A 26,835-nucleotide genomic window follows, 5' to 3' on the forward strand; every position below is an offset into this window, starting at 1 on the left:
AGTTTAAGAAAACACACTGCTAGTGACAGCTGTAAAAAATCACGGCAAGAAATATGTCTGCTATTTCGGATTACCCACTGTCACTTCTACCTACTTCCTGAAATGTTAGCAAAGTTTAGCCAAAGATGTAGCTTTGTATTGTGGTTTCACTTCCAACATTGAGTAAACTTTGAGGCATTATTTATTCTAATGCATCAATGCGTCAACTTTTTCACTTTTAATCAGTTGTCTTAATATGTATTCATTTTCCTTACAGAAACGTACTTCTTAAAACACTACAGGTATCTAATAAACTCAAGGAGTTAAGAGGGCTCTGTCAATTACTCGTCAGTCATTCATAGTTGTAATGCTACTGTGTGCTGACCATTACAGAGTTATTTGGTCCTCAAATCCTTCTAGCTCTCATTTTCTTTTTGAATTCTTTCTTTCTTTAATTATTTCTCTTTCCTTCTTTCCTTCCTTATTTCCTTCCTTCCTTCCTTCCTTCCTTCCTTCCTTCCTTCCTTCCTTCCTTCCTTCCTTCCTTCCTTCCTTCCTTCCTTCCTTCCTTCCTTCCTTCCTTCCTTCCTTCCTTCCTTCTTTCTTCTTTGAGCAACAATTATACAGACCACGATCGACAACCTTAAGATACCTTCTTAATTCAAACTTAACATCACACCCAATTACCCAATTTGCCTTGTAGAACTAGGAAGGTGTTTTTTTTTTTAAAAAAATAAATTTATTGGGGTGACAGTGGTTAGTAAAATTACATAGGTGACAAGTGTACAATTCTATAATACATCACCTATATATCACATTGTGTGCTCATCACCCAGAGTCAGTTGTTTCAATTCTTTGCTAAAGGCCAGTGTTATTCTAGAGAGCCTTGTTCCAGGTAGAAGATTAGGAAAGAAAAAATACTCAGCTTTATGACTCAGCCGGGAGTTTTTCCCACTTCTTCACTTAAAAATACCTCCGTGACACATTACAATCTGCCATCTAAAGATGAAGATCAAAGATCTACACTCACAGAAGGGTTTTTCTAGGTGACAGTATAACATTTCATAAAGTAGCAGCATAATTATGTGACAGTAAAATTTAAAATATCATGTTCACTGTTAGTATGAATACATCAAATTAATACAGTATTATTTCCATATAAAATTATTAGCCTCATTTTTATATAATGGTATTTTCTTTAATAAATGTTCTCTTTTATATTATAAATGTTAAGTACTTTATATCATTGTATATCCTTCTTAACCATGTTAATTTACCTTCAGGCATTATTCATATGCTGAATTTATATAAAATTATAATAAAAAATGAGACATTAAAAAAGTTTCATTACTTTTGTCATTGTAACGCATCTGTATTAAAAGCATCTGGGAATTCATGGCATTTCCCTGGTTCAACCACCATCAAAGTGGTTTGCCTACTCTGGGGAATCATTTCACTGGAATGCATACAGAAGACATTTCATATTTAAATAACATATACCTTTGAAGAAATGGTATGAATAAATGGTCCAAACAGCAAATCTTCCAGAAATAGACTCTGTGAAAGCAGGTCCAGCATTGAACACAGGCATTCTTTCCACAGACATCGAATGAATGAATGAATGTTCTTTGCAATATTTTTATCTTGGTTATGATGACTATTAAAGATGTGGAGATATTTAAGTGTCAATGATTATTTTTTGAGTTGCATTTTGAAAACTGTACAAGTGAGGCTTTTTCTGAACAAATCATAAAAACTCTCTAGCTTCAACAGAGCACTTACTATTATTCTTGACTCCTCTCTCTCACTCATCCTGACATGCTACTCCTCATACCTGGGTGATCTCACCAACCACAATCTCCTCACCTGCTCTATGGTTGTCTATTCTGTTAGGGTAAGTCACAACATCACATTGACATTGATCAGTGATCTCATCCATGCTAGGTCCTCATGTAATTCAACAAGCTTTCTATTTTTCTCACAATAAATATCCTCCACCATTCAAATCTGCCCTGACCCTTCATTTTCAGCACATAACTGCTACGCAAGTTACTGAGATATATTGAAGCCCCTGAGCACCACGTCCCATAACGTCTATCCTCTTGACTTCAGATTCCCTATGTCTTCTTTTGCTTCTGCCTCTCCCCTCTCCTCCCTATGTTCTTGATCTCATCCATTCTCATCTACTTGGAGACCTACCCCACTATGCCTTCACTATGTTCAGATCTCCACAGGAATACTCAGGTCTCCCAGATTTGGATAAAGTAAGTCACCAAGAAGGGGGAAGCCTAGTGGTACCTTAGAGCCTGACACATACTTTACAAATAGTCAACAAATATTTGCTGGGAAAATAAATGCACGATCAACTATTGAAAAAGATCCTATAAGGGTTTCACTCTAAGTGAAGCCATACACAAAAAGAAAGGCAACAAAATTTACAAGAATGTTTATAAAAATAACTTAACAAAAATAATCAAGATTTATGTAAAGAAAAGTATGTAATGCTACTAAAAACACAAAAGAACACCTAAATAAATGGAGAGACATACCATGTTCCTAGATGGAAGCATTCAATATTGTAATGATGTTACCTCGTTATCAAATTACTCTGTAAGTCAACGCAACCTTAATCAAGATCACAACTTATATCGACAATATTTTCTTATGTATGTATATATGTATGTATTCTTGATACTGGTATTTGGGGCCTTGGTCCTGGAGAGACTCTCTCTCCCAGGGCTAGCTAATTCCTAGAGAGAGCAAATCACTCCCCTCAAGAATGCCTTTGATATACAAACCAAACAATACAGAGCCCACACCCCAAACCATGTCTTTTATCAAATTCTCACACACCAAGTCAATATTACTCCTGTTCTAAGTCATCCCAAGGCCAGGTACTAGACAACTTGGTATCATACCTATAGCCCAGACCTCCCCTCCCCCACAACAGTGCACTTACTATTATTATTATAAGAATAGCTATTACAATTATTCAAACTATCCAATACTAAACTTACTCAACACGCCTACCTTGCCTTACCCATTCCTTCCCCCAAAAAGGCTCTGGGCCATATTCTCCCCACTCTTTTGCGTCCTGTCTGATCCTGGTGCTGCACCATGTGGCCCTGCATGGCATGTTCTGCCTCCTGTTTCTAGAAATCTGTGAGTATAAGCTTCTCCTTTCATGAGAATTGTTTCCATATTTGTCTTACTATATATGATGAAAACAAATACTGGGTACATTTTAATATAGAACCTTTTATTTTTATTCAATAAACAGATTCAGATGTTCACATGTAAGAATGAATAAAAATAGTCAAAAAAATATAATAGAAGAATAATGAGGGAGGGTCCTGCCTGATCAGAAATCAAAACATAACTATAAACATATAGTAATTAAAGCAGAAACTGACAAATAAATCATTGAAACAGAATACAGCATCCAGAAATAGACACATTTAAATATATGGATATAATATATGATAAAGATTGTATTCTAAAACAGTGAAGAAAAGATGAACTATTTAATACATTTTGTTTGAACAAATGAATGACCACATAGAAAAAATAGATTTGGAATCTTACCTCATATCATATGCAAAACTAAATTCCAGATGGGCTCATAGAACCAAATGTTGTTGTTGTTTTCGTACTACCAATTTATTCTCAAAATACACAAAATTTAAATTTTTTTTCCAAATGTTTTTTTAAAAGCATAGAAGTATTTGAAGAAAGTTTAAAAGAATATTTTTATAATGTCATGATGAAGACAGCCTTCCTAAATAAGATATAAAAGCCAGAAGCCTTTAAGGAGGATTGCATAAAGAATGTTAAAAGATAAGATAACCCTACATAACTTTACTAACTACCCCAATAAACTTTAATTTAAAAAAAAAGATAACAGGGAAAAGATTCAAAGCATATACAGCAAGACTGGCATGGGTTTTCATGACCTTCCATGCCTTGTTTCCCACTGTTCCTTTAGTTTAGTCAAGATGGAATAGGTTGACCATTTGCTAATCATCCTTTTTACTTTCCTTATGCTTCACCTTTGTTCATGTTTCCCTTCATCTACACATGTTAAAATCTTTCTGGTCCTTTAGGGCTTATCTCAAATACACCTTCCCTGTGAAATCTTACTTTAACACCCTTCCCCACTACCCCTAAGCCAGAAAATAATCTCTCCCTCTGAATTTCTAGAGCAGTTTTGTTCATTCTAGGAGCACAATTAAAAAACAATGTCTTACATGTACCTAACTCATCTATTAGACTTAAGGCTCACTGAAGGCCTAGACTGGGTCATTTATTTTGTGTTCTCCACAAGTCTTAGCTCCTTCTATGTCAGTGTTTCCCAAAGTGGGATATATGCCATTAGTGGTTGGCAAGATGAATGAGCATTTTTAATTTTAATATTATAATGCTATTTTATGATAATTTTCTGTTTACAGGAAGTGATATTAATGTTCTATTTTAGTAGTGGTTTAAGATTTTTTTAAACACTAAATTTATTGAAATAAACAAGTAGTCAAAAGAAAAATATAAATGATACCAAAAGCACTGGCAACAAAAGAAAAAATAGTTAAATTGAATGTTATCAAAATTTAAAACTTTGTGCATCAAAAGATGATCAATGGAATGAAAAGGCAATCCATGGAATGGGAGAAAATATCTGCAAATCATATGCTGATAAAGGATTAATATCCAGCATACATAAAGAACTACAACTCAACAACAGCAAAAAATAAACAAAGACAAAACAAAACAAAAAAACAAATAACCTGACTTAAAAATGGGCAAAGAACCTGAATAGACATTTCTCCAAAGATATACAGATGGCCAAATAAACACATGAAAAGTTGCTTAACATCACTAAGCATTAAAAAATACAAATCACTCTTGCGGTTCCCATACGTGGTGTGTGAAGTTCTGCGGGTCTGGGAGGAGCCCGAGATCCGCGCGGGATGCTCTGCAGACGGGCGGGTTGAGGGCTGATCCAAGGCTCCGCTCGCCCCTGGCGCAAGGAGGAGAGTAGAACCGGCCTGGGCCGGTGTGTCCGTAACGCCCTGCGTCCGATGCCCTGCCTCTGGCTTGCGGCGTTAAAAAAGGGACGGGGGAAGGTTGGGGTGGATGGAAATGAAGGGTAAATAGATTTCTCTGCAGATCCAGTGCCGTTAAATCCCGAGAACCCAGGTTTTTTTAAAAATGAAGAAATTAAGGCTTAAGGAGCTAGAGAGTCGCCTGCAACAAGTGGATGGATTTGAAAAGCCCAAGCTACTTCTAGAACAGTATCCGACCAGGCCGCACATTGCAGCATGTATGCTCTATACAATTCATAATACATATGATGACATTGAAAATAAAGTGGTTGCAGACCTAGGATGTGGTTGTGGAGTGCTTAGCATCGGAACTGCAATGTTAGGAGCAGGGTTATGTGTTGGATTTGACATAGATGAAGATGCACTGGAAATATTTAATAGGAATGTGGAAGAATTTGAGTTAACAAATGTTGACATGGTTCAATGTGATGTGTGCTTATTATCTAACAGAATATCCAAGTCATTTGATACAGTAATTATGAATCCTCCCTTTGGGACCAAAAATAATAAAGGGACAGATATGACATTTCTGAAGACTGCTTTGGAAATGGCAAGAACAGCAGTGTATTCTCTACACAAATCCTCAACTAGAGAGCATATTCAAAAGAAAGCTGCAGAATGGAAAATCAAGATAGATATTATTGCAGAGCTGCGATATGACCTGCCAGCATCATACAGATTTCATAAAAAGAAATCAGTGGACATCGAAGTAGACCTAATTCGGTTTTCTTTTTAAAAGCTTCCAAAGACAAAAGCAGCTGAAAACCTAATTAAAATGAATAAAAAATGTGTTTGCTACAAAAAAAAAAAAAAAAAAATACAAATCAAACAACAACATGATACCACTTCATACTCATTAGAATGACTGTTATTTAAAAGGAGAGAGAGAGAGAGAGAGAGAGAGAAAGGGAGAGGGAGAGGGAGAGGGAGAGGGAGAGGGAGAGGGAGAGGGAGAGGGAGAGGGAGAGGGAGAGGGAGAGGGAGAGGGAGAGGGAGAGGGCGAGGGCGAGGGAGAGGGAGAGGGAGAGGGAAAGAAAGGAGGAAAGAAAAAAAAAAGTATTGGTGAAGATGCGGAGAAACTGGAACCTATGAACATTGCTGGTGGGAACGGTATACCCATGGTGAAAAATAGTATGGCAATTCCTCAAAAAATTAAACATAGAATTATCACATTATCCAGTAATTCCACTGCTAGGTATATACCCAAAAGAAGTGACAGCAGAAAGTCAGATATTTGCACACCCATGTTCATCACTGCATTATTCACAATAGCCAAAAGGAGGAAACAACTCAAATGTCAATCAACAGATGAACAGATGAACAATATGTGGTATATACATAAAATGAAATATAGGGGTGGCCAGTTAGCTCAGCTGGTTAGAGCGTGGTGCTGGTAGCACCAAGGTTGCCGGTTCAATCCCCCCCACTGTGAGCTGAGCTCTCCTTAAAAAAATAATAATAATAATACAGCACCCTTTATCCCGCTTATCTGTGGAGAACACAGTTCAAGTCACCCAGTGGATGTCTGTAACCATGGATAGTACCAAACCCTATATATAACATGCTTTTTTCTATATATACTTATGATAAAGTTTAATTTATAAATTAGGCATAGTAAGAGAGTAACATCAATAACTAATAATAAAATAGAACAATTACAGTAACACACTATTATAAAAGTTACGTGAATGTGGCCTCTCTCTCTCAAAATATCTTATTGTATTGTGCTCACTCTTCTTGTGATGACATGAGATGATATAACATGAACGTGATGAGATGAAGTGAGTAAAGGACGTAGACATTGTGACGGAGCGTTAGGCTACTGTAAGGGTGACGTGAACACAAGCACTGGGATTCTGTGACAGTCGATCTGATAACCATAGCCATGAAGGCCACTAAGTGAATAAGGGGTGGGTAACACATGCTGCGTGGATATGCTAGACAAAGGGATGGTTCACGTCCGGGGCTGGAGGAAGCAAGGCAGTGCGAGATTTCATCACATTACTCAGCATTTAAAACTTATGAATTGTTTATTTCTGGAATTTTCCATTTAATATTTTTGGACTACTGTTGACCGTGGGTAACTGAAACCACATAAAGAGAAAATGTGGATAAGAGGCTGAATGTCGTAATATTCAGCCTTAAAAGGGAATGAAAGTCTGACACATGCTATGTATGACATGGATGAACCTTGAAGACATTCTGCTAAGTGAAATAAGCCCGTGACAAAGTGGCAAATATTGCATGATTCCACTTATGTGAGGCACCTAGGGTAGTCAATCAAATTCATAGAGACAGAAAGTAGAACAGTGGTTGGCAAGGACTGAAAGGAGGGGGAAATGGGGAGTTACTGTTTAATGGGTACTGAGTTTCAATTTGGGAAGATAAAGATGTTCTGGAGATAAATGGTGATAATGGCGGCACAACAGTGTGAATGTACTTAATGCCACTGAACCATACACTTAAAAAGGGTTAAAATGGTAACTTTTATGATATGTGTATTTTATCACCATAAAAAGAAAAATATTTTAATTTATTTTTTAAGGTTTTTATTAAAAAGTATAGCTAACAGGAAAACATTTTTAAATTACAGAGTATTTGTCAATAATTTATGACGATAGTTCATAAATGAGTGACATGCCAGACACAATGTTCTAACAAATTATTTCATATGTTAATGTCATTTCAGTATAAGTTCTGCAAGAACCATAACTTCTATTCTTTTTGTTTCTTTATGTATACCCAAAATTATATCAAAGAATGCCTTACAATGCTAAATGTATAATATTAATCATGAATAATTGAGCAAATAAATGAAATATATATGGATTTATAAAGTATTTATTTGTTATTAAGTCTTAGAAACAGATAATGCAAAATTACTGCATACAGATATTAATAAAAAATTATGATGCCTAGTTACTAATTGTGAAAAGAGCAGACTAGATTTAAACTAGAATAATATTTTAGTTTCATTTACATAGACTTAGGTCTGTGTGTTTACTGAATACATATTAAAATGTTGTTATTTAAAGCTGACCTCAAATGTTATCCCAATGAAACAAATTCTTTCTTCCCTTAAGTTTGAAAGGAATCCCTCCTCTTTTACCTCACCTTTGCAAATTCATTTTTCTGTCCGAAAAAAAAAACATCAATAGAAAAACCCCAAACCTCTAGTTAAAGTCCCCATCTTTCTATATCATTGCACAAATCTACCTTTTTATTCAAGTTTTATCTCTTAAATCCCTTACATTGGTAAAAAGGACTGGATTTAAAAATATCAGCTCTAGTTTCCCCAAAACAAAAAGAAAATTGCATTAAACTTGGTTTTGTTGGTTGATCCTAAAATCTCTTTTAACTTTGCCACCTGAATCTACTCATAAACTTCAGACTATCTAACCTTTAGCTCCAAACATTTTTTTTTACTTTTTGTATCAATAAGTGCCTGTCTAAAAGTGCCAAAATATGATAGCTGTCTTTTAAAGTTAAAATACACAAAACATGGTCCCCAAATTTGTGCTTTCATAAGCTAAGTGGAACCACAACATACAGAAATACAGATTGTTTTCAAAATAGCCTGTGGCATGTTTTTGTTTAAGTTTTTCATTTTAGTCTTAATTCTTTTCAATCACAGTTGACATTCAGTATTATGTTATTTTCAGGTATACAGCAGAGTGGTTAGACAGTTACATAACTTAGGAAGTGATCTCCGCGATCACTTCAAATCTAGTACCCACTTGGCTCCATACACATTGTTGGCTTGCTTTTAATCTTTTAAAAAGTAGAATTATCCACACTAAGCTATCTGAAAGTTAGGCAACTTTTATTGAGTTTGAAGAAACAGAAACATACAAGACTAGCTATCAGCATTAGTAGTTTCCATCAGAGATTGTTCCGGTTATGCTTGGTATCAATAGCAATAAACATTTCTTCAGCTCTGACTGCACGGAAGGAACTGTCTTCCCCCATGTAAATGAATAGATATGAGGAGACACAGATAATATAGTATTTTGTTAAATTCCTGGAATGCAATTGCTTGAAAGAAGATGATAAATCTATTCCTCTAACAGATTTAGCATTGCCACGGGGATTTCATCATGGTTCAGTCATAAATTAATTGCACAGTAGATTTATTCATCTATCATTCTCCCATAACAAGTATGCTCATGATCGCTTTGTATGTCTCCATTTGGCACACGGGGGTTTTACTCATTTAACAGGATTATTTATTAATCAGGCATTTATTGAATAAGGTTTAAAGGAACTCAATGGGTCTGATGCATTAGATCTATCATTAGGATTATTTTTGTTTCAGGTATTCCTTTAAATGGACCTCATTGTATTGGGGGGAAATATTACTCATAAGATGGATATTTCTCTTAAATACATTTATCCTGGCTTTATGAAATACCTGATATGGGGCTAATCCAGTTAAAAAAGAAAATAAAAATAACTATGTAGCATCTCTATGAATTTGGTATTTAGAGGGGAAAAAACAATTCTAAATTAATATCAGATAAAGGAATAATCCTAGTTAAGAAATAAAGTCCTCCTTGATCCAAATGGCAACTTAAAAAAAGGCAACCAACTACTATAAAAACTCCCCACACAAGTCAAATCTGCCAATTGCTATAAAATGATCAGACTGATATGCCATTTTGCCTGATACTAGGGAAAAAAATGCCATTGCAACAAAGAGCATTTTATTTGAGGACTAAATTGAGTAGTGACTGCACTTGAAGCTAATACACAGAGGAAATTGAGGAAAGGGGATTGGCAATGACTGAGACCCAAGCTTCTTTTGATAACTACACTCTATCATGCCAGCCACTCCTTCCACAGAGAGAGAAAGAGAGAGATGGAAAACAGAGAGAAGAGATGGAATGAGATAAGAAGAGAGGCAGGAAAATCACAAAATTTTGAGAGTTGGAAGGGATTTTACAGAACTATTGAGGGAGAGTAAATATAGACTGGGATAATGTAACGTTATTAAATAACACTCATTTTTAAAATAGGAAAAAATGAAAATGATTCAGAATCCTTTGAAATGAATATGTTCCATTTGATTACGTATGCAAAGTTAGTGAAATAACTCCAAGAAAATTGCCATTCCTATAATAACCTGTGAGAGAAGCCTATGATATTTGCATCTTGATTTATAGACCTTTACCATGTAAGCAGAAATATTGCAAGTAACTGAACTTAGAACTTCTGAAAATGAAAAACATTTATTTTGAAGCAGTGAGATGATATTATCACCAGTTATTAATAGTTTTCCTATTGAGTTGTCTCTAGGTACAATTGTTCCATGAATAAAAATCACAGGAGAGTGTGATTTTTATTCATGAGGCAGTCTCTCAGAGCACATACTTAGTTTGGGGCACTACCTGTCCAGAATTGATCTAAATAAACAATCCAGAAACTGAGGTAAGGTGGCCAGAGTGGTCAGGTAAAATTCTGAGACTGCCCTAAACATTGGCACGGTAACCACTATCATGGCATCTAAGCCACGACCTGACCATTCCATCTTATAACTATATCTTGAATGCTTCCATTTCTCTCCCTTCCACCTCTTCCACCACCCTTAGGGAGCCCTGTTCCAGTCTTCTAATCTGGGCTTCTGCAGTAGCCTCTCCCAGGCTTCTCAGAGCCCAAGTTCCATTCCAGCCCTAGTCCTTTGTGCACTCTGTTACCAGAGGACTCTTTCAACGTACTAGAATGTGCCTGTCATTCCCCCAGCTTTGCATTTTCAATGTCTTTTCACTGTTTTTAGGAGAAAGGCAAAAATCCCTGCCAAGGCCCAGGACACTGTGCAAAGGACGGCTCTTTCTCCTCTGCTCCTGTTCTGCTCACCTGCTCCAGCCAGGCTGTCCTTTTTAGACTTCTCATTCCTTCAAAACCAGGCTCCTGGCTACCTCAGGGACTTTGCCTATGCTCTTTCCACTGTCTGGAACACTTTACCTCATGCTTTTGCCTTTATCTCTGGTGCATCTTTCGGATTTATGCTTAACTGTCACTTCCTCAGGAATGCATTCCTTGATCACTCCAGCCCCACATTGGTACAGTTACATCTCCTTCTTATAAGCTCTAACAGCAATCTTTATCACAGTTGCAAGTTAACAATTGACCTCTCCGGGACTTGCCTATAAACTCCACTGGGGCAGGAATGGTATTTTGCCTCATTCACCAGTTTCCTCGTGCTAAGTAAGCACTCCTAAAACCCCTGCTGAAAGGGTAACTCTAGATCCACAGAGAGCAGTGATCACCAACTTTGAAACCAGCCTCTATGGCTGTGCAGTGGAAGAAACAGTTAAATGCCTGTTTGGCTCCCAGATTTTGGATTATGCCAAAAGTTGTGCCAGCAGAGTTGTGGCGGGTCAACAGACACTAACTACCAAGAAACCTGACATGCGAAAAGAAAGTGTCTTTTTATCTTCTTTCAATTCTCATCTCTCCCATATCTGCCTCTAACAGCAATCTTTTTCTTCTAGAAAACAAGTTGAGCCCTAAATTGAGTTTCCTCCTTACTAAAATGGCTGCAGGAGAATTCCTGTTCCTCCATTACATCATCTCAATAATTCCATACTGAGAACACTACATTTGACACTCCTTACAAACCCGCATTGGAATCTTTTGGTCAACTGGTAACGCGAATAAGCAGAGTTTACTTCTGGAATACTGGTCCCTATGGTCGCTGTCCTTCTCCTTCCAGCTTATGACTTTGGCTGTACATTGACACTCCAATTCTGCTTTCTGCTGCTGCTAGGTGTTTAACCCTAGAATCTTGTCTCCCTGAGAAATATTTACAGATCAGGGCCCAACTCTTCACTACACATTTACTAATACTTGTTATAAGCCGAAGAGATAGTGTCGACTGAGATGTTTTAACATGTATGTTTGCCGTTTACCCTAAATTTTTTAATGAAAAGCATCCTTGAATTGATTATCCTTACGCGTCTTCAAACCGCATCTACTCATAAATGTCAAGTGGACTTCTCAGACTGCCGATCGAGAGACCTAGATTTGTTTCGATTCTGCTACAACTTCTTAACCTCCTTCCTTATGGCTGATTTTCTTTTTTTATGTTAACATCGTATTTCACTGCTGTGGTGAAAAGGACTGCATGATCCTTCCCCCACCAGCTAGAAGCCCCCACTGTGGTCTTGTGGGTCACAGGCCTTTAAGACTTTCAGACTACTCCCATGTGAATCAAACAGTAGCTCACATAGGATCCAGCAGCCAGACTGAACAGAAATTCCAAAATCTGCCCCAAAGAACTAATTGAACTTAGCAATTTGTTCTTTTTCATTAAAAAAAAAAAATACTTGTAGTACCTTTTTATGCTACAACAATAAGCTACCGTGTGGATTGCTACGGAATGCTGGAACAAAGCCAGAGCAACAATAGCTCTTTTTTCTTCAGGAATAAGACCCATATGTCAAAATTTATCTGGAAAGTCAATTTGGCTTCCTGCTTCATCATGCTAGGAGAATAAGTACAAAATTATATTACTGTTCATTATGTCCAGGGGGACCCCAGTTGATTATGATTCATGCCAGGGTAGTACAGTGGCCTCAGCGATGGCTCTTGCTGTATGGAGATGTGCCAGACTCATAATGGTTATGAGTGGATCATAATACTATACTTGGTTTTTGCAAATGTTTAATTGACATGAAATATTCAACAGCTGGTAGAGATAATTTGTAATCTTCAATTCCTTTTTAGCCCTATCTAATTTACCCAACAGATTTACAGGCTATAGACACCCCCGCATGCACACAAATACATGTTGTTGTATGACAAAACAATACCGTATGGCAAACTACCTCTGTGTGAAAAGATCTGAAATAGCATCATTGACTCTCAAGAATTTGGCCTGCCTGTTTATTTTTAGGGTCGAAATAGTAACATCTGTGGTATACCAGGACTTGATCATCTATTAATATGACAATGGGAAGACCTTTTAAAACAGTGGTTTTGGCTGAACACAGAATCACCTAGGGAATTTTTTTTTGGTGTTTTTCTTTTTAATTCCAGACCCAGGCCACATTCCATCTTCCTTAAATTGGATTCTCTGGGGTGAGATCCAGGCAGCAGGTTGTGTTTTGTTTTTTTTTAAAGCTCCCCAGGTGATTCCTATGTGCAGAAAAAAGAACTGCTTTAGAATCTGTTTATTCCTGAGGTCTTGTACAAGCTCAGGCAGTGTTAAATTACAGAATCCTCAAATGTCAGTTCTGGAAATGATCTAAAAAATTATCTCATGTAATATCTTAATTTTCAAGAAGGAGAGATGGAGACCCAGAAGAAGTCAAGTGACTTTCCCAGCACCAGCTTTTCTGAGTCTCCCTCCAGCGTGTAGACTGCAGATCATGAAACATTTTGGCTTTCTTAATCATATGAGCCAATTCCTCATACTTCCTATTGATTCTGTTTCTATGGAGAACCCCAACTAATATACCTATGTACCAATGCAGTGAGATGAGTAATAATTAAATTGTATGTTCAAGATCTGTTCATCTACATGAAAATCTAACACAAACAGGGAAAGAATAAAGTAAAGACTAAGAAAGGAAAACAGCAGTGGTAATCTTATGAGAGTGTATATATATATATATATATATATATATATATATATATATATATATATGCCAACCAGATGAAAAATTATGATGACCTATTTCAAAATCTAAAGACAAAACTGACACTTTGGTAAGCTGTAGTAGTAATGAGGAGCCTTACCTCACCAGGCTTATGCTAGAAAGTTGGTAGGAACCTATAAAACATGGCACCAGAAAGTCTAATTTCCAGAATGCTGAGGTTTGCAAAAAAGAAAGAAAAAGAAAATGATGAAGATTACATAAAGTTGTTTGGAACAAGAAGATAAACAAGCTTGTTACAGGACCAGTGTCCAAGATATGCTGAATTAATAATAAAGGATGACAACAAGAAGGCAGTACTTATCAATTCCCTTTTTTTGATCTGATTTAATTTTTCCCTGGGAAGTGTAGAACAAGAATCAAAAAGAGGACTCAAAGCCCCATCTAAGATGTAAGATAGTAAGAAAACAGCATGAAGTCACTTCAAGTGAATTCAAGCTTGCTAACTTAGACCAACTACATTCCAGAGTACTGAAAAAATTTTAGGGTGAGTGTGAAGAATCAAAATTAGGAACTTTGTGACATCCCAAAGAACAGGGTAGATGCTAGGAGATGAGTATCGGCTTTGCTCATTTTTTTTTAAGTAAAAGATTAGGTAAAAACTATATCCCAAACAGTATAACATGTCCTCCCCCAAACTAGATATTAATAAATGAAAGTATGCCAAACTTATCTCATATCCTATTCTTTTTCTTTTTTGACAGAACAATCAGGCTGTCATTAGAAGAATGCCACAGAGTATCTCTTGATTTCAAGATGGCATTTTACTAAGCCTCAGGATGATCCTTACAGACAAGATCAAGAACAACCAGCCAAGTTAGTTGATGGATGTCAACTTGTCTTAGTAGAAGCTCCCAGAATATTGTGTTTAGATCTTGCCTATTCAAAAATTTTATCGACAACCTAGAAAAAGACTTTAAAGGCAAACTTTTGGTTATTTTTCCAATAACCAAAGCAAGAAGGTTAGTTAATAATCTGGATGATGAATAGAAATTGGAATTGATTTTGACGGGCATAAAAAAATGTTTACAACCAATATTATTCAAATTTAAATGAAATTTGGCAGTTAGAAATAGAAAGGAGCTTATTTTCTTAAAACGAACAGAAAATAATCAAATACCATGTACAGATTAGAGAAGACCCAGGTTGCTAAGAGTTCAAATGAAAAAGAAGGTGATTTCCAGTAGCCATAAAATGACCTAATTACCGTGACCTAATTATATAATTCTAACTCAGTCAGCTATTTCAGGCACTGTTCTAGACTCTTTCACCTACTCCTTAATCATGTGTCAGTAAGTAGATAGAGGGTTCAGATGCACAGAGATACTAGCCTGCTGTACAGAACCCTGTGCAAACACATCTTTCAAAGTGATGATAGATTTGGTAGAGAAGGGGGTGAACATTCTGAAGACCATGTTAAAATTAATAAGTGTTTATGCAAAAGAGAAATTCTCAGTCTGAAAAAATTAAGGCTTAGAAAAGCCATTAGAGTTGTCATCAAATACTTGAAGGGCTCTCATGAAAATAGGGTGGTGATCCAGAGAGCAGGACAAAAAGTGTATATTATGACAGAGAGGTACATTTTAGGCTCATTATGGGGTACACTTCCCCATACCTGCAACAATTTAACCATGCACTACCTCAAAAGGAGTGTACTCCCTACTAGTAAAAATGCTCACAATTGGTCAAGATGCATATAGGAGGGGTTCCGGCACTGGAAGGACAGATGGAATAGATGACTTGTGCAGCCCCTTTCAACACTATTATTCCATAAATCTGTGAATGTTGTATTCTAATTAAAACAAAGCCATCTCTGGGTTGTGCTTCTAATCCAACAGCTCTCAAGTTAGATGGCTTTAGTGGGTCTAAGTCTTTGAAGAATCATCTGTTGTAGATACTCAGAATTAATGAATATCTCTGAACCTTGTCTAATGAAGATGGACTTTTGCCTTAGGAAACATCTTTTGAGGCTACAAGAGAAGATAAAAGCATTCCCTATATCCTTCCATATATTATGTTGGCCCATCCCAAACTCTAAACTTAGCAAGCACCCAGGAAGCTGTGACAGTGCACAAGAGTTCTTTAAGAAACTGACAGTTCTGCAGTTGATCATCTCAAGGAAAAACTCATCAAGTAAGTTTTCCTTTAATGCCAGCCAGGGTCCTGCTAACAGGTATTTTAAATTGACTGACATGTTGGGGTAGGATAGAGAAGGGACCTAAATTGATACAAAGCAGAGAGCAATGGCTAATCTAATGCATAAACTTCCTCCTACCCCTTACTGTACTATTATTTTCCCTTAACATATTATTATATATGAAATATAAGGGGCATTTGTCTATTTCTTATAATTTAAAAATAGCCACATGGAATAGAATAATCTAGAAAACAATTAAAAGTACCTTTAAAAAAATTGTCTCTCCACATAAAGTGATCACCTGGTGACAAGCAAATAGACAATGACTCAGAAATATGGTAACAACCACTCTGTTAATTATTTAGAAACTTTATTTCACAAGCTTTTCCTAAAGAGATTATTACTATTGTTATTGTTTCTATTTTACACAATGAAGAAGGAAGCAAGGGAGGAAGGGAGAGAAGACAGGCAGAAATAAATTAAATAACTTGTTCAAAGTATTCCAACAGTTCAGCTCAAGATCAAGGACAAACCCTCAAACCGTACCACTAACATTCCCCTTCTTCAAAAAAGGATTGCCAAACAAACAAAGGGATTGCCCTCAGAGTGCCACAAAATTAAGTGCCTTATTAAACACAGTTCAGTATTTCTTCCTACTTGTTTCATGTGTTAGGCATACTTCCTCAAGTGAGGGAACGTACTAGCATTTAAACACAGCCTCCCTCCCCCTACAAAACAACCCCAGACACCTTCCAAATGCTTTCTTTCAATGCTGTCCTCCAACAGAGCTATAAATCCAATTGAAATGACGCCAAAAAGAGGACGTAACAGTTGTCATTGTTATCATTTCTACTGGATATGCCTGTGACAAATAATACTTGCAAACCACATTATCATTCATTATGAATGAATCCTATAACTAGGTAAATTAATAAAGAAGGCCTGTTTTCAAATGAAAAGAGGCAAAGCAAACCACACAAGCGAGAGCAGAGAAGATAAACTTTTGAGTGCTGTTGCATTCATGGGGGTGGGGCAGGGTGGATATTTTCTGGACCTTTTCTTCCTGAAATAAAATCACATCCTCCTAACATCTATTTTTTAATAGGCTTTCGCTTTGCTATGAAGATGCCACTTACCACACAGACAGCTATAACCCTACACTCCCCATTCCTCTGCCCTGTGTCTTGATTTTCCTTTACAGACAAGCCAGACTTCCTCTCTTCCCATTCACTGCTCAACCCACTGCAATCGGGCTGCCACTCCTTATTACCCCCTGGAAGCCTCTCTGGCCAAAATCAATAATGACCTCTTTGTTGCTAAATTCAATGGCACTTTTCTGTCCTCATCCTACCCAACGTCTCTGCAGGATTTGACATGGTTGACCACTCTCTCCCTCTTGAAAGTTTCTCTTCTCTTGGTTTCTATGACAACACCTTCTCCAAGTTTTCCTCCTCTCTGGACATTCCTTTTCGGTCTATTTCTCATGTTTTTATGTTACTATCCACCCTTCAAATTAGTGATCACCAGGAATCTATCCTAAACTCCGTTCTATTTTTTTATTTCTTCTTCATGTAATCTCACCCACTCTCATGGCTTCAACTCACACGCATTTAAAGAAGACTCCCAAATCCATTTCTCCAGCTGAGACCTCTTTCCTGACCTTTAGACATCCTGAACAGGCAAAGGCCTATTGCGACAGACTCCACACACTCACAATACCCAAAAGGAAACCCACAGTCCTGCTCTCCATCTACCTTAATTTGTTCTTATCTCCTTTAGTTCCCTGCTTCAGCATTACCTGTCACACAAGCCCGAAACCTGGGAGTCACATCTGATTTCCCCTCATCCCTATTCCATACATTCAGTCACCAAATCCTAATAATTTTCTTAACAGCTTTCTAATCAATTCCCTTTCGCTCTACCCCTACTACCAATACCCTTGGCTTAAGGCCTCAGTGATTTTCTATCAGAACTATGTCAATAGCCTCTGACTGGTCTCCCTGTCTCCACACTAACCCCCTTCCCAATCTGTCTTCCGTGTAAATACAGAGGGTGCCAAAAGAATGTATACACAGTTTAAGAAAGGAAAACTGTATTAAAATTGTGATACTCAATACAGACTGATAACAAAAGATGAATACAAGTCATATTTGACTTCTACAATACCACAGGTGCTCAAAGTGGTTACCATCAACGTCCAGACACTTCTGATTAGGGCGAACTGCGGCTTGAGTAACATTGACAAAAGTGTCCACTTGTATACATTTTGTTGACACCCCCGGTATTTGTAAAAACATGAATCTGAAAATGCAAATGATTGCATGCTTTTATACAAGACTGTATAATATGGTTCTTGCTTACGTTTCCAGTTTCTTCTCTCATTGCCACCCTCTTTCTGCTCTTTTTGGCAGTTCCAAGACCACGACTGCCAAGTCCTTTAATACATGCAATTTCCTCTGCGGAAACTACTCTATCTCCCCTACACCCACCCCAACCAAAGCTCACTGCTCGTCTGTTCTGTGTTACTTACTTAACAGCTATAATGCTGCGCTTACTACCGTGTTTCCCCGAAAATAAGACCGGGTTTTATAGTAATTCTTGCTCCAAAAGACGCATTAGGGCTTATGTTCAGGGGATGTCATCCTGAAAAATCATGCCAGGGCTTATTTTCTGGTTAGGTAACTTGTCCAAGGCCACACAGCCAGCTAGTGGCAAAGTTAGGGTTCAAACCCATATGATCTGGGTCCAGATTCCACTTTCTTAACCACCAGGAAGATTTCTGTGCTCTCGCAATACCCAGCGCATCTTCTATCATAACGCTTACCTAACTATTGGATTTTCCTACTGTCTTGCCCATGTCCTCCACAAAACAGTCAGTTTCTTGAAGGCAGAAACTATACTTTATTCATCTTTAAATGTCTAATGGTTATCCCAGTAACTGCTACTGAGTATATAGACACACCAGATATTTGTTCAGTGAATGAATGAGGTAGCAAAAAAGGTCACTGTGGATAAGCAAACATTTCTAAAACTTAAACAGGCTTCCATTTCTGAAAAGTCTCCATACTTCTTTATTTGCAAGTCACTTAATATTAATGCCTAAACCTCTTTTAAAAATTTTGTATTTTCTAGAACCAGAATACCCAACCAAACAATGAAGGTAACCAATATGCTATTATTATTATGTAGGTGCAAAAGTAATTGCAGTTTTTGCAATTATTTTTAGCCTTTTAAAGTGCAGTTACTTTTGCACCAACCTAATAAATGAAAGCTACTTTGTAAGAGGGAAGTCTTAAATTTTAAACTCATTAAAATATCTTCATTTGGTAAATTATTCTTTTTATTTTAGTGTAAAATTAGATATGAAATGCTGTCTAAGCTACGAGAATAATTGCATCATTTATTAGAATAGAATAGAATAGAATAGAATAGAATAGAATAGAATAGAATAGAATAGAATAGAATAGAATAGAGAGAAAAAGGATAGAACTGTAAACTATTTTACCATCCAACTCTAGAAGGCCACTGACAGGAAATACCAGTCTCAGAATGCATTTGTATGTTAAAAAATATATATATTGTGTCTCACTCCTGAACAAAAGGATGCTGTATCCTTTTAGTGGATAAAACAATATATCACAAAGGTTACAAGTCAACTTGTCTTTTCTTAGGAGTACTTATATGTAGTTACCCCAGAATCACAGCACTTGTGTGAGAGACCAGAGTGTAAAATGAGGAAGGTTCATGTACTATTTATTATATACGTGATCTTCTGGGCCAACGGTCAAGAAAGTAACAGTAGTGTACTATTGTACTGGTGAATGACTGGTACTTGAATAGTGTTTGCTACTTGCTAAAGATGTAGCAAAAGATGTTCGATGTGCTATGAAACTTAAATCATAGCCCATGTGTGGTACTTAATGTCTGTGATGAGGAAGCATTCTGACTTTGAACGCTTTGGCTAAACACATTTTACTTCATGTGAAGGAGAATTTGGCATGTGGACGTCACCTCGCAAGCGTTGGCCATGAAGATTTACTAAATGTTAATGAGTCCAAAAGAGAATTTTGTGTTTTAGACTCAATATCTGAAAACTTCTGTCCCATCAACCGGAATTAGAAGCACAAACCTATTTTCTTATGGTCGGAGTGACTGACTATATTGCCTGGTGTGCCTGGGACAGTCCTGGTTCACGATGTTGTTCTAGCACAATCATTCATAGCACCCCTTTTCACTATGAAAAATGTCCCCATTTGTACGATAAATTATATGGTCATCCTAATACGCCCTGTCTGCTACATGCACAGAAATAGATGTAAGACATCAGGCAGTCCACGCTGAGAACTACCCAGAGGAATAATGAAGAATGGAAAATCATTCTCAATCACATGAATGCAAAAAATCCTGAAGATTTACAGCAGGCATGGCAACAATGTTAACTCAGTATTAATACTAATATTACCAACACTGACAACACATTAATATTCCTAATACTGGGTAAAGAAAATGTAGATTAAGAAGAGAAATCTTCTCTCATTTTCTTTCCAGCTCTCCATTCCCTTTTCTAAAATATTTCTATATTCCTTCTAAAATCATTGTGGGTTTTTCTAATGACTATCAGGCGGAAATGTCCTGCCTAAACTATGTAACTTATTCTGTCCCTAAGACTGAATAATGGGAAGCAAATCAACCAATGGTTAAGAAGCAGGCTTTGTGGTCATACAGACTGTTTTTCATATCTCAGCTCCATCACCATATATGCTATGTGACTTTGGGCAAATTACTTAGCTTCTCTGTGTCCATTTCCTCATTTGTAGAATGGGAATCATTTTAGCAGGATATTTGTGAGGATTAATGAAATGATGCATGCGAATTGCTCAGCATGGTTCCTAAAACATAATAAGAGCTCAATAAATAGAAAATAGGAAGATGAGTAGTTGTCTCAGACGTCATGTCAGATTATGAGCACTGCTATTATATTTTGTGTAGATGGACCCCAATTGTATAAAATTCCAGAATTTTAGAATAGTCATGGACAGTAAAGCTCACCAAAGAAAATCTTCCATTTCTAGGGAAGAATGTCTAGATTAGTGAGTAACTTGGCTCAGTGGACACGGCTTCCTAGTGAGAAAGCCAGAAGTAAAATGAGGTTTTACAAAAACCTTTTCTCTTCTGAATTTTATTAGAAGTATTCAGAAGCAGCAATGTCTTTAGACAAAATCACTGTGAACATATATCCACACTATAAGTTAGAAACCCATATTGTACTTTGCCCTGAGTAAATTAATCTGGTTCTGGTATAAAGGCCAACGTACCATTAAGGAAAGTTCTTCATAGCTATACAAAGGTGGATGATATATAGGCCTCAGTTTTTTCTCATGTAAAGTAGGAAGGATGTCACGTGATTCTCAGGGCTGTTAGGAAGACCCAATGATGCAACCTGCAGAAGCACTTAGCACAATGCCTCACTGTGATGTCCCACAGTTTACTGTGCTGGTAATCATTTCTATTCTTCCAAACAAATGCATCTATAGTAGCATAAAATTCCCACAAATCTTTTCTACTGCTGCCATCTACAAAGCCTTCTTTGGTTTAGAGCTCAGCCTGGATGTTTTGAAGAAAGCATGGCCTCTATGCTAATGGAATGGCCGTGTTCCAGCATCTTTTTGTTGGGAACTCTCTCTTACAACTGAATGTTAAATAAAGATCACAGGTGACCGTGATAAAACTACTCAAGAAGGCAAATCTGACATCTTCCTTTCTTGTGCATAAAACTCCAAGGAGCTTCAAGGTCCATCAGTAAGTAATGGCCAGAGGAATACAAAGGGCAGCGAGCACGAGTCCCTTCAGAACTTCCAACCCTGCCAACATTATGTCTAAGCATCTGCTTAGAGTCTCCTGGACAATTTAAGGTCTTTGTGCTCATGTTTCTGGAGTCAATTTATAAATTCAATTAATATGACATATACACTGCATGACACTGTGTGAAGCCCTGCATCCAGTTCTTTGTCTGGGCAACCTGAGAGAGAGAATAAAGATCTTGCAGATGTGGGTTTCTGCCCCCAAATTAAATAGTACTATGTAATCTTGTGATTAGATCACTGCCGCATACTCTACCTTGAACTCTGGAACACTGCCTGGAATTATGTGGTTAAGTGGAATAGCTGGAATAGTGGGATAGATCGCTTTTTACAAAACTAAATAGCAAATAAACTGCTTTAAAAATAATTGGCTTTCAGGTCTTGCAAGTTGTCAGATATTATGTACAGGAATTTAGGTAGGTGGACATTCATTGACGGGTAGTTTAAAACTTTAGCCCCAAGCTCCATTCTTGGCAATCCCTGTGAAGAAACACAGAGAAAATATAGAACATCCACAGTTCCCTGAATATCTTGCAACAGTCCTCACGCATCCTCTCAATGTATAAGGCAATAAATGCATCATTGGCTTAATCCCAAATCATAAGACAAATGGAAAAGAAGGAACCACAGAACTTCACACATCCAGGCACAGCAAGCTCTTAAGAGAGCTGCATTGGTTCCGAAGACAGTGAATAATGGTTGAACAGATACTACTTGGTTACTTTCCGTATTCACCACATAGAGATAGACAAGAAGATATGAGGCGCCTATAAGCTCCCTGTGTTCACTGTCTCTCCAAGAGCCCAGTTTGATGTTAACCTCCTAGTAGGTTAATTGATTTAAATCACACTTACGATCTCCATTTATGAAATTTTCACATATACACTTCTATGTAAATACTCTCTTAAATGGTTGTCAGTCTTAAAAATATATGTGTGGTTGTTCTTTGGACTGACATTGTCTCTCTAATAAGGCATTTCAGTGAATACGATTCCCCACACACACTCCTTTTCACATTCTCTGCCCACCTTTTAATGTTACTTCCAATTTAGGCAGATCAAAGTGAATCTCTCATATTTTAAAAATTCTAGAATCGAAAACTAATAAGAACTACAGACTAAGCCACAGAAGGATGAAGTGAAGATGCTTTCCATGTGACACCATGACTTTTCACATGATAGAGCTGCGTCTTGGATAAAAATGTATGGTCGAAGTCAACAAGTTCCAGAAGACCCATCCATTCTTTCTTTCTAAGATGAAAGCCCAGGAGGGGGCAGGGTTGGCAGACATCACACAAGAATAGGCTAACTGGAGTTTGAGGCTTTCAGGGTCCTTACGTTAAGCCAGTAAACAAAAAGACAATAATCCTTTGCCAAGAAATGTTTTTCAAATACATGAGTGGTTCACAAGGTTGTAGCAGGTCCCTTGACAGGGAAAAAACCAGAGTCTTCCTGCTGTGAAAGAAGGAGTCTCCTCTTCCCTTGGGGCAAATTACGTTTGCCACTCAATGAACATTTTCAGTGTTTTGGGGATTATATAACTATAATCATAGTACTCTGTCAGAGAATTCCCCTGGGCGGTTCCTGAGTGATTACTCACAGGAGAGAATCCAAAGAAGTGGACAGAGCTGGTAAAGTAAGAAAGCCTTAGTCATTCACTAGCTGCAGAAGTTCACAAGCATCTGTTTTTGCAAATGAACTGACAGTGTTTTCTTCCAACAGAAAGAAGAACTTAATAGATGACCTTGAAATGGACGTAGGATGTGAAAATAGAAAAAGGAGATCATGTTTCCCTCTGACCTAGGAGACAACTGATGTGGAACATGTGAGAAGATATGTTAGTTTTCTATTACTAAATAACAAATTTAGCAGATTAAAACAGCACCCACTGATTAGTTCACAGTTCTGTAGGTCAGAAGTCAGCCATGGCATGGATGGATTTTCTGCTCAGGGTATCACAGAGTGAAACTGAGGTGTTGACCAGACTTTCTCATCTGGAGGCTCTAAAGGAAAAATTCACTTCCCCACTCATCCTTGTTTTGGATAAAATTCAGCTCCTTGCAGTGGTAGGATGGAGGTCCCCTATTCCTTGCTGGTTGTCACTAAGGGGGTCACCCACATTCCTTGCCATGTGGCTCCTTCCATCTTCAAGTCAGCAAATACTTCTCATGCTGCCAATCTCTGACTTCCTGTCTCTGACATCTAGACCCCGTTTTAAAGGCCTCATGTGATTAGGTCTACCCAGATAATCTCCCTGCCTTAAGGTCAACTGATTTGGGTACTTAATTATGTCTGCAAAATCCTTCCATAGGAATACCTAGATTACTGTTTGACTGAATATCTGGGAGAAGGAGTGTGCACACTAAGGGCCAGAAATCGTGAGAGCCATTTTAGAATTATGCTACCACAGGAGACACCTGTTATTAGGGCTTTGGTTTCCTGTGAGACCATGGCCTCCTAGTTTAGAAAAATAAGCAGTGAAGCAGTCCAAACCAAAGCACTTAGAGAGAAACAGGTCTTGGGCAATGGCAGAGCTTTCAAGGCTCTGACTTCATAGTTGGAACTAGAAGTGGCATGTGTTTGTCTAACAATCATTCTATAATATCCAACAGAGTCAGGAGGTGACCTGGAGTTGGCTGTCCCTATAAACTACGTAAACTTGTAAGAAGCACACGGTAGGGTGCTAAGTAAATATTTGTTGTATAAAAGAACTAAGCCCATTTGGAGGTAAGCGTTAACTCATGTCAGAATCCTACATCGATATCCAGCCTATTTCTATGCTTTTGTCTGTCTTTCATTTCTCTACATTTGCAGGAAAACGTCCTGAGCTGAAGCTTTGCCCTGCTCCTCCAACAGGAGAATTAATGCGACCAGCGCGCCTCCAACGACCAGGCAGGCCAGTGGCGGGAGCCGTGCTGCAGGAGGAAGAGTCCTGGACGGCTGTGCTGATGCTGCCTTTCCATCGGAGATTCAGGGCAACAGCGTCTCCCCGACTGCATTACAATTAACCAAGTTTAGGCCTTTACGGATGAGGAAAGAGAGAGGAAAGAATAACAGCATTGGAGCAGCTTCTGTGTGTCAGACACATTACATAAGCTCTTATTTAATTCGCATAATAACCCTATAAAATGGATATTATTTCTAATGAGGAAATTAATGTACAGAGATGGGATTTGCAACCTGGGTCCATCTGATGATTCTCAGCCCCAACCACTGTACTAATCTTTTTCCATGTATTCCTAACCATTTGCTTGTAATGACTTCATTCACTTTCTTTTGAGTTTTAGCTTAATCTTTTCACCTACCATTTCCTAACCCACTCTTCTTACCTTATCCTGATTTCCCAACCTGACCCATCCCTGCTGAAGCAGGGTCCTCCCAAGCTATCAACCTAGAACAGCGTTTATTCTTCCGCCAAGCTCATTTCCAAGGGGCAGCCCACAGGCCCAATAAGACTACGAAAACTAGAGTGGAGGCGTTTGTACCGGGATCATATTCCCTGATTCCTAGCGCATTCACATTTTCTTTGGGGATCAGAAAGAGACTTATAAGCTTGAACCTCTTCTGCCAAGTCAGGTTCTCTTTACTCCACTCACGAGACCCCTCAACACCAGACACATTTTGCAGAGCCAGGCAAATGAATCCAAGAGACTTCTCCTTACTGACCCTTAGGGATTCACAGTCTATATTTTAAAGTGCAAAATCCCACTAAAAAGGCAAATTTACAGAGAGGGAAATGAAACCACCAACACATCATGTGTTATTGTGTTTTACGGTCAGTCTCTCAGTGTGCACTGCACTGTATCAGCATTAGGGAAAATTAAGTGAGACAAACATTACAACAGCCCAGGGACACTTCTACCTAAATTTTGTGATTACATTTTAAGTGCTCCCTGTCACAGATATCATAAACTGATTAAATCATTTCATGCCTGACCCCTACTGACTATGCTAAGTGAAAAGAGAGGGCTATTAATAACTCCCCGTTTCTGACAGCTGCCCAGGGGCAGTGCTGCCTTTTGCAGCAGTGGAATGACTCCCCAGCTCACTTACTGAATGCTGAATATTGATTCGTTTTATGAGTGTTGTCAAACACAGAGTGCAGGGCTGCAGATCCGGTGTGGCAGATCATCAGGAATAGCATTAGCAAATGTCAGGTCAGGAATCAAAGGCCTGCTGGACTCTTTAGGGATGAGATTTATCGATTCCATAAAACGTGAAACAGATCAAGTACTTGTGATGATGGAAATGGTCGTGGCAGAATGAGGCTGAGCCTGCGCTGAGGTGGACCTCAGAACAGAGGCAGCACCCCAGGGACTACGGAAGGAAATGCTGAAAGTTGGAATGCCCGAGACAAGGGCAACAAGCGGCTTTGGGCCAAGGAAATCTTAGGGCTACACGTCAGACCTCAGGTGAAATTGGTCCAAGTTTATCATAGGTGGGGTGTGTGTGTGTGTGTGTGTGTGTGTGTATGTGTGTCTTAGCAGTCTAAGGTGTTTCTGATAGGCAACCAAAAGAATGTGATCAGATGCCAACGAACATTACAAACAAAAGATAACTCTCTCTATAAAAGGTGCAATTTGTTATTTCCAGACATCTCCTTTTGAATATATCTGGCTTCTGGATTTCTATCATTAGAATTAATTTTTGAATCAAATCTCATATTATTCCACATATCAAATCTCATATTATTCCACAAGGTGTCTTCATCTTTTGTGTGTGTGTGTGTGTGTGTGTGTGTGTGTGTGTGTGTGTGTCTTCATCTTGATAGAGTTTTTAGAAAGATCCTAGACTATACACCAGAATACTGAGGTCTTTTAATCCTTGTTCTGCCATAAATATCTTGGGAGCTTAGGCAAGTCACAACCACCCTGTTTCTCAATTTCCTCACCCGCAAAACAAGAAAAACAAAAAACTGATGTGTGCTAGCACTGCAAAAAGGATTTTTTAAAGAGAGGGTCAATAACAAGTTCCATGATGGAAAGCAGGGTACAAGTATTATTACTCATCTTGATTTTCTCAGGACCTAGTAAAGTTACCAGTCCACAATAGTAATTTATTTATTAATTTAACTAAATAAAAGATGAATATACTCTGAGACTAAAT

The 26,835-nt window shown here is 37.8% G+C and overlaps 2 protein-coding genes across 3 annotated transcripts in view; one reads left to right on the forward strand and one right to left on the reverse strand.

Annotated features, from left to right (window-relative positions):
- Positions 1 to 26,835, reverse strand: part of CAMKMT (calmodulin-lysine N-methyltransferase) — a 329,635-nt gene that overhangs the window by 143,419 nt on the left and 159,381 nt on the right. The window lies entirely within an intron of this gene.
- On the forward strand, positions 4,911 to 5,828 carry LOC308505786 (rRNA N(6)-adenosine-methyltransferase METTL5-like). The gene has a single exon (XM_081068462.1). It carries the CDS (start codon positions 5,182 to 5,184, stop codon positions 5,809 to 5,811), a length of 630 nt encoding a protein of 209 aa, XP_080924588.1. The 5' UTR covers positions 4,911 to 5,181; the 3' UTR covers positions 5,812 to 5,828.

Source organism: Rhinolophus hipposideros (genome assembly GCF_964194185.1).
Source record: "Rhinolophus hipposideros genome assembly, chromosome: 12".
NCBI classification, from domain to species: Eukaryota; Metazoa; Chordata; class Mammalia; order Chiroptera; family Rhinolophidae; genus Rhinolophus; species Rhinolophus hipposideros.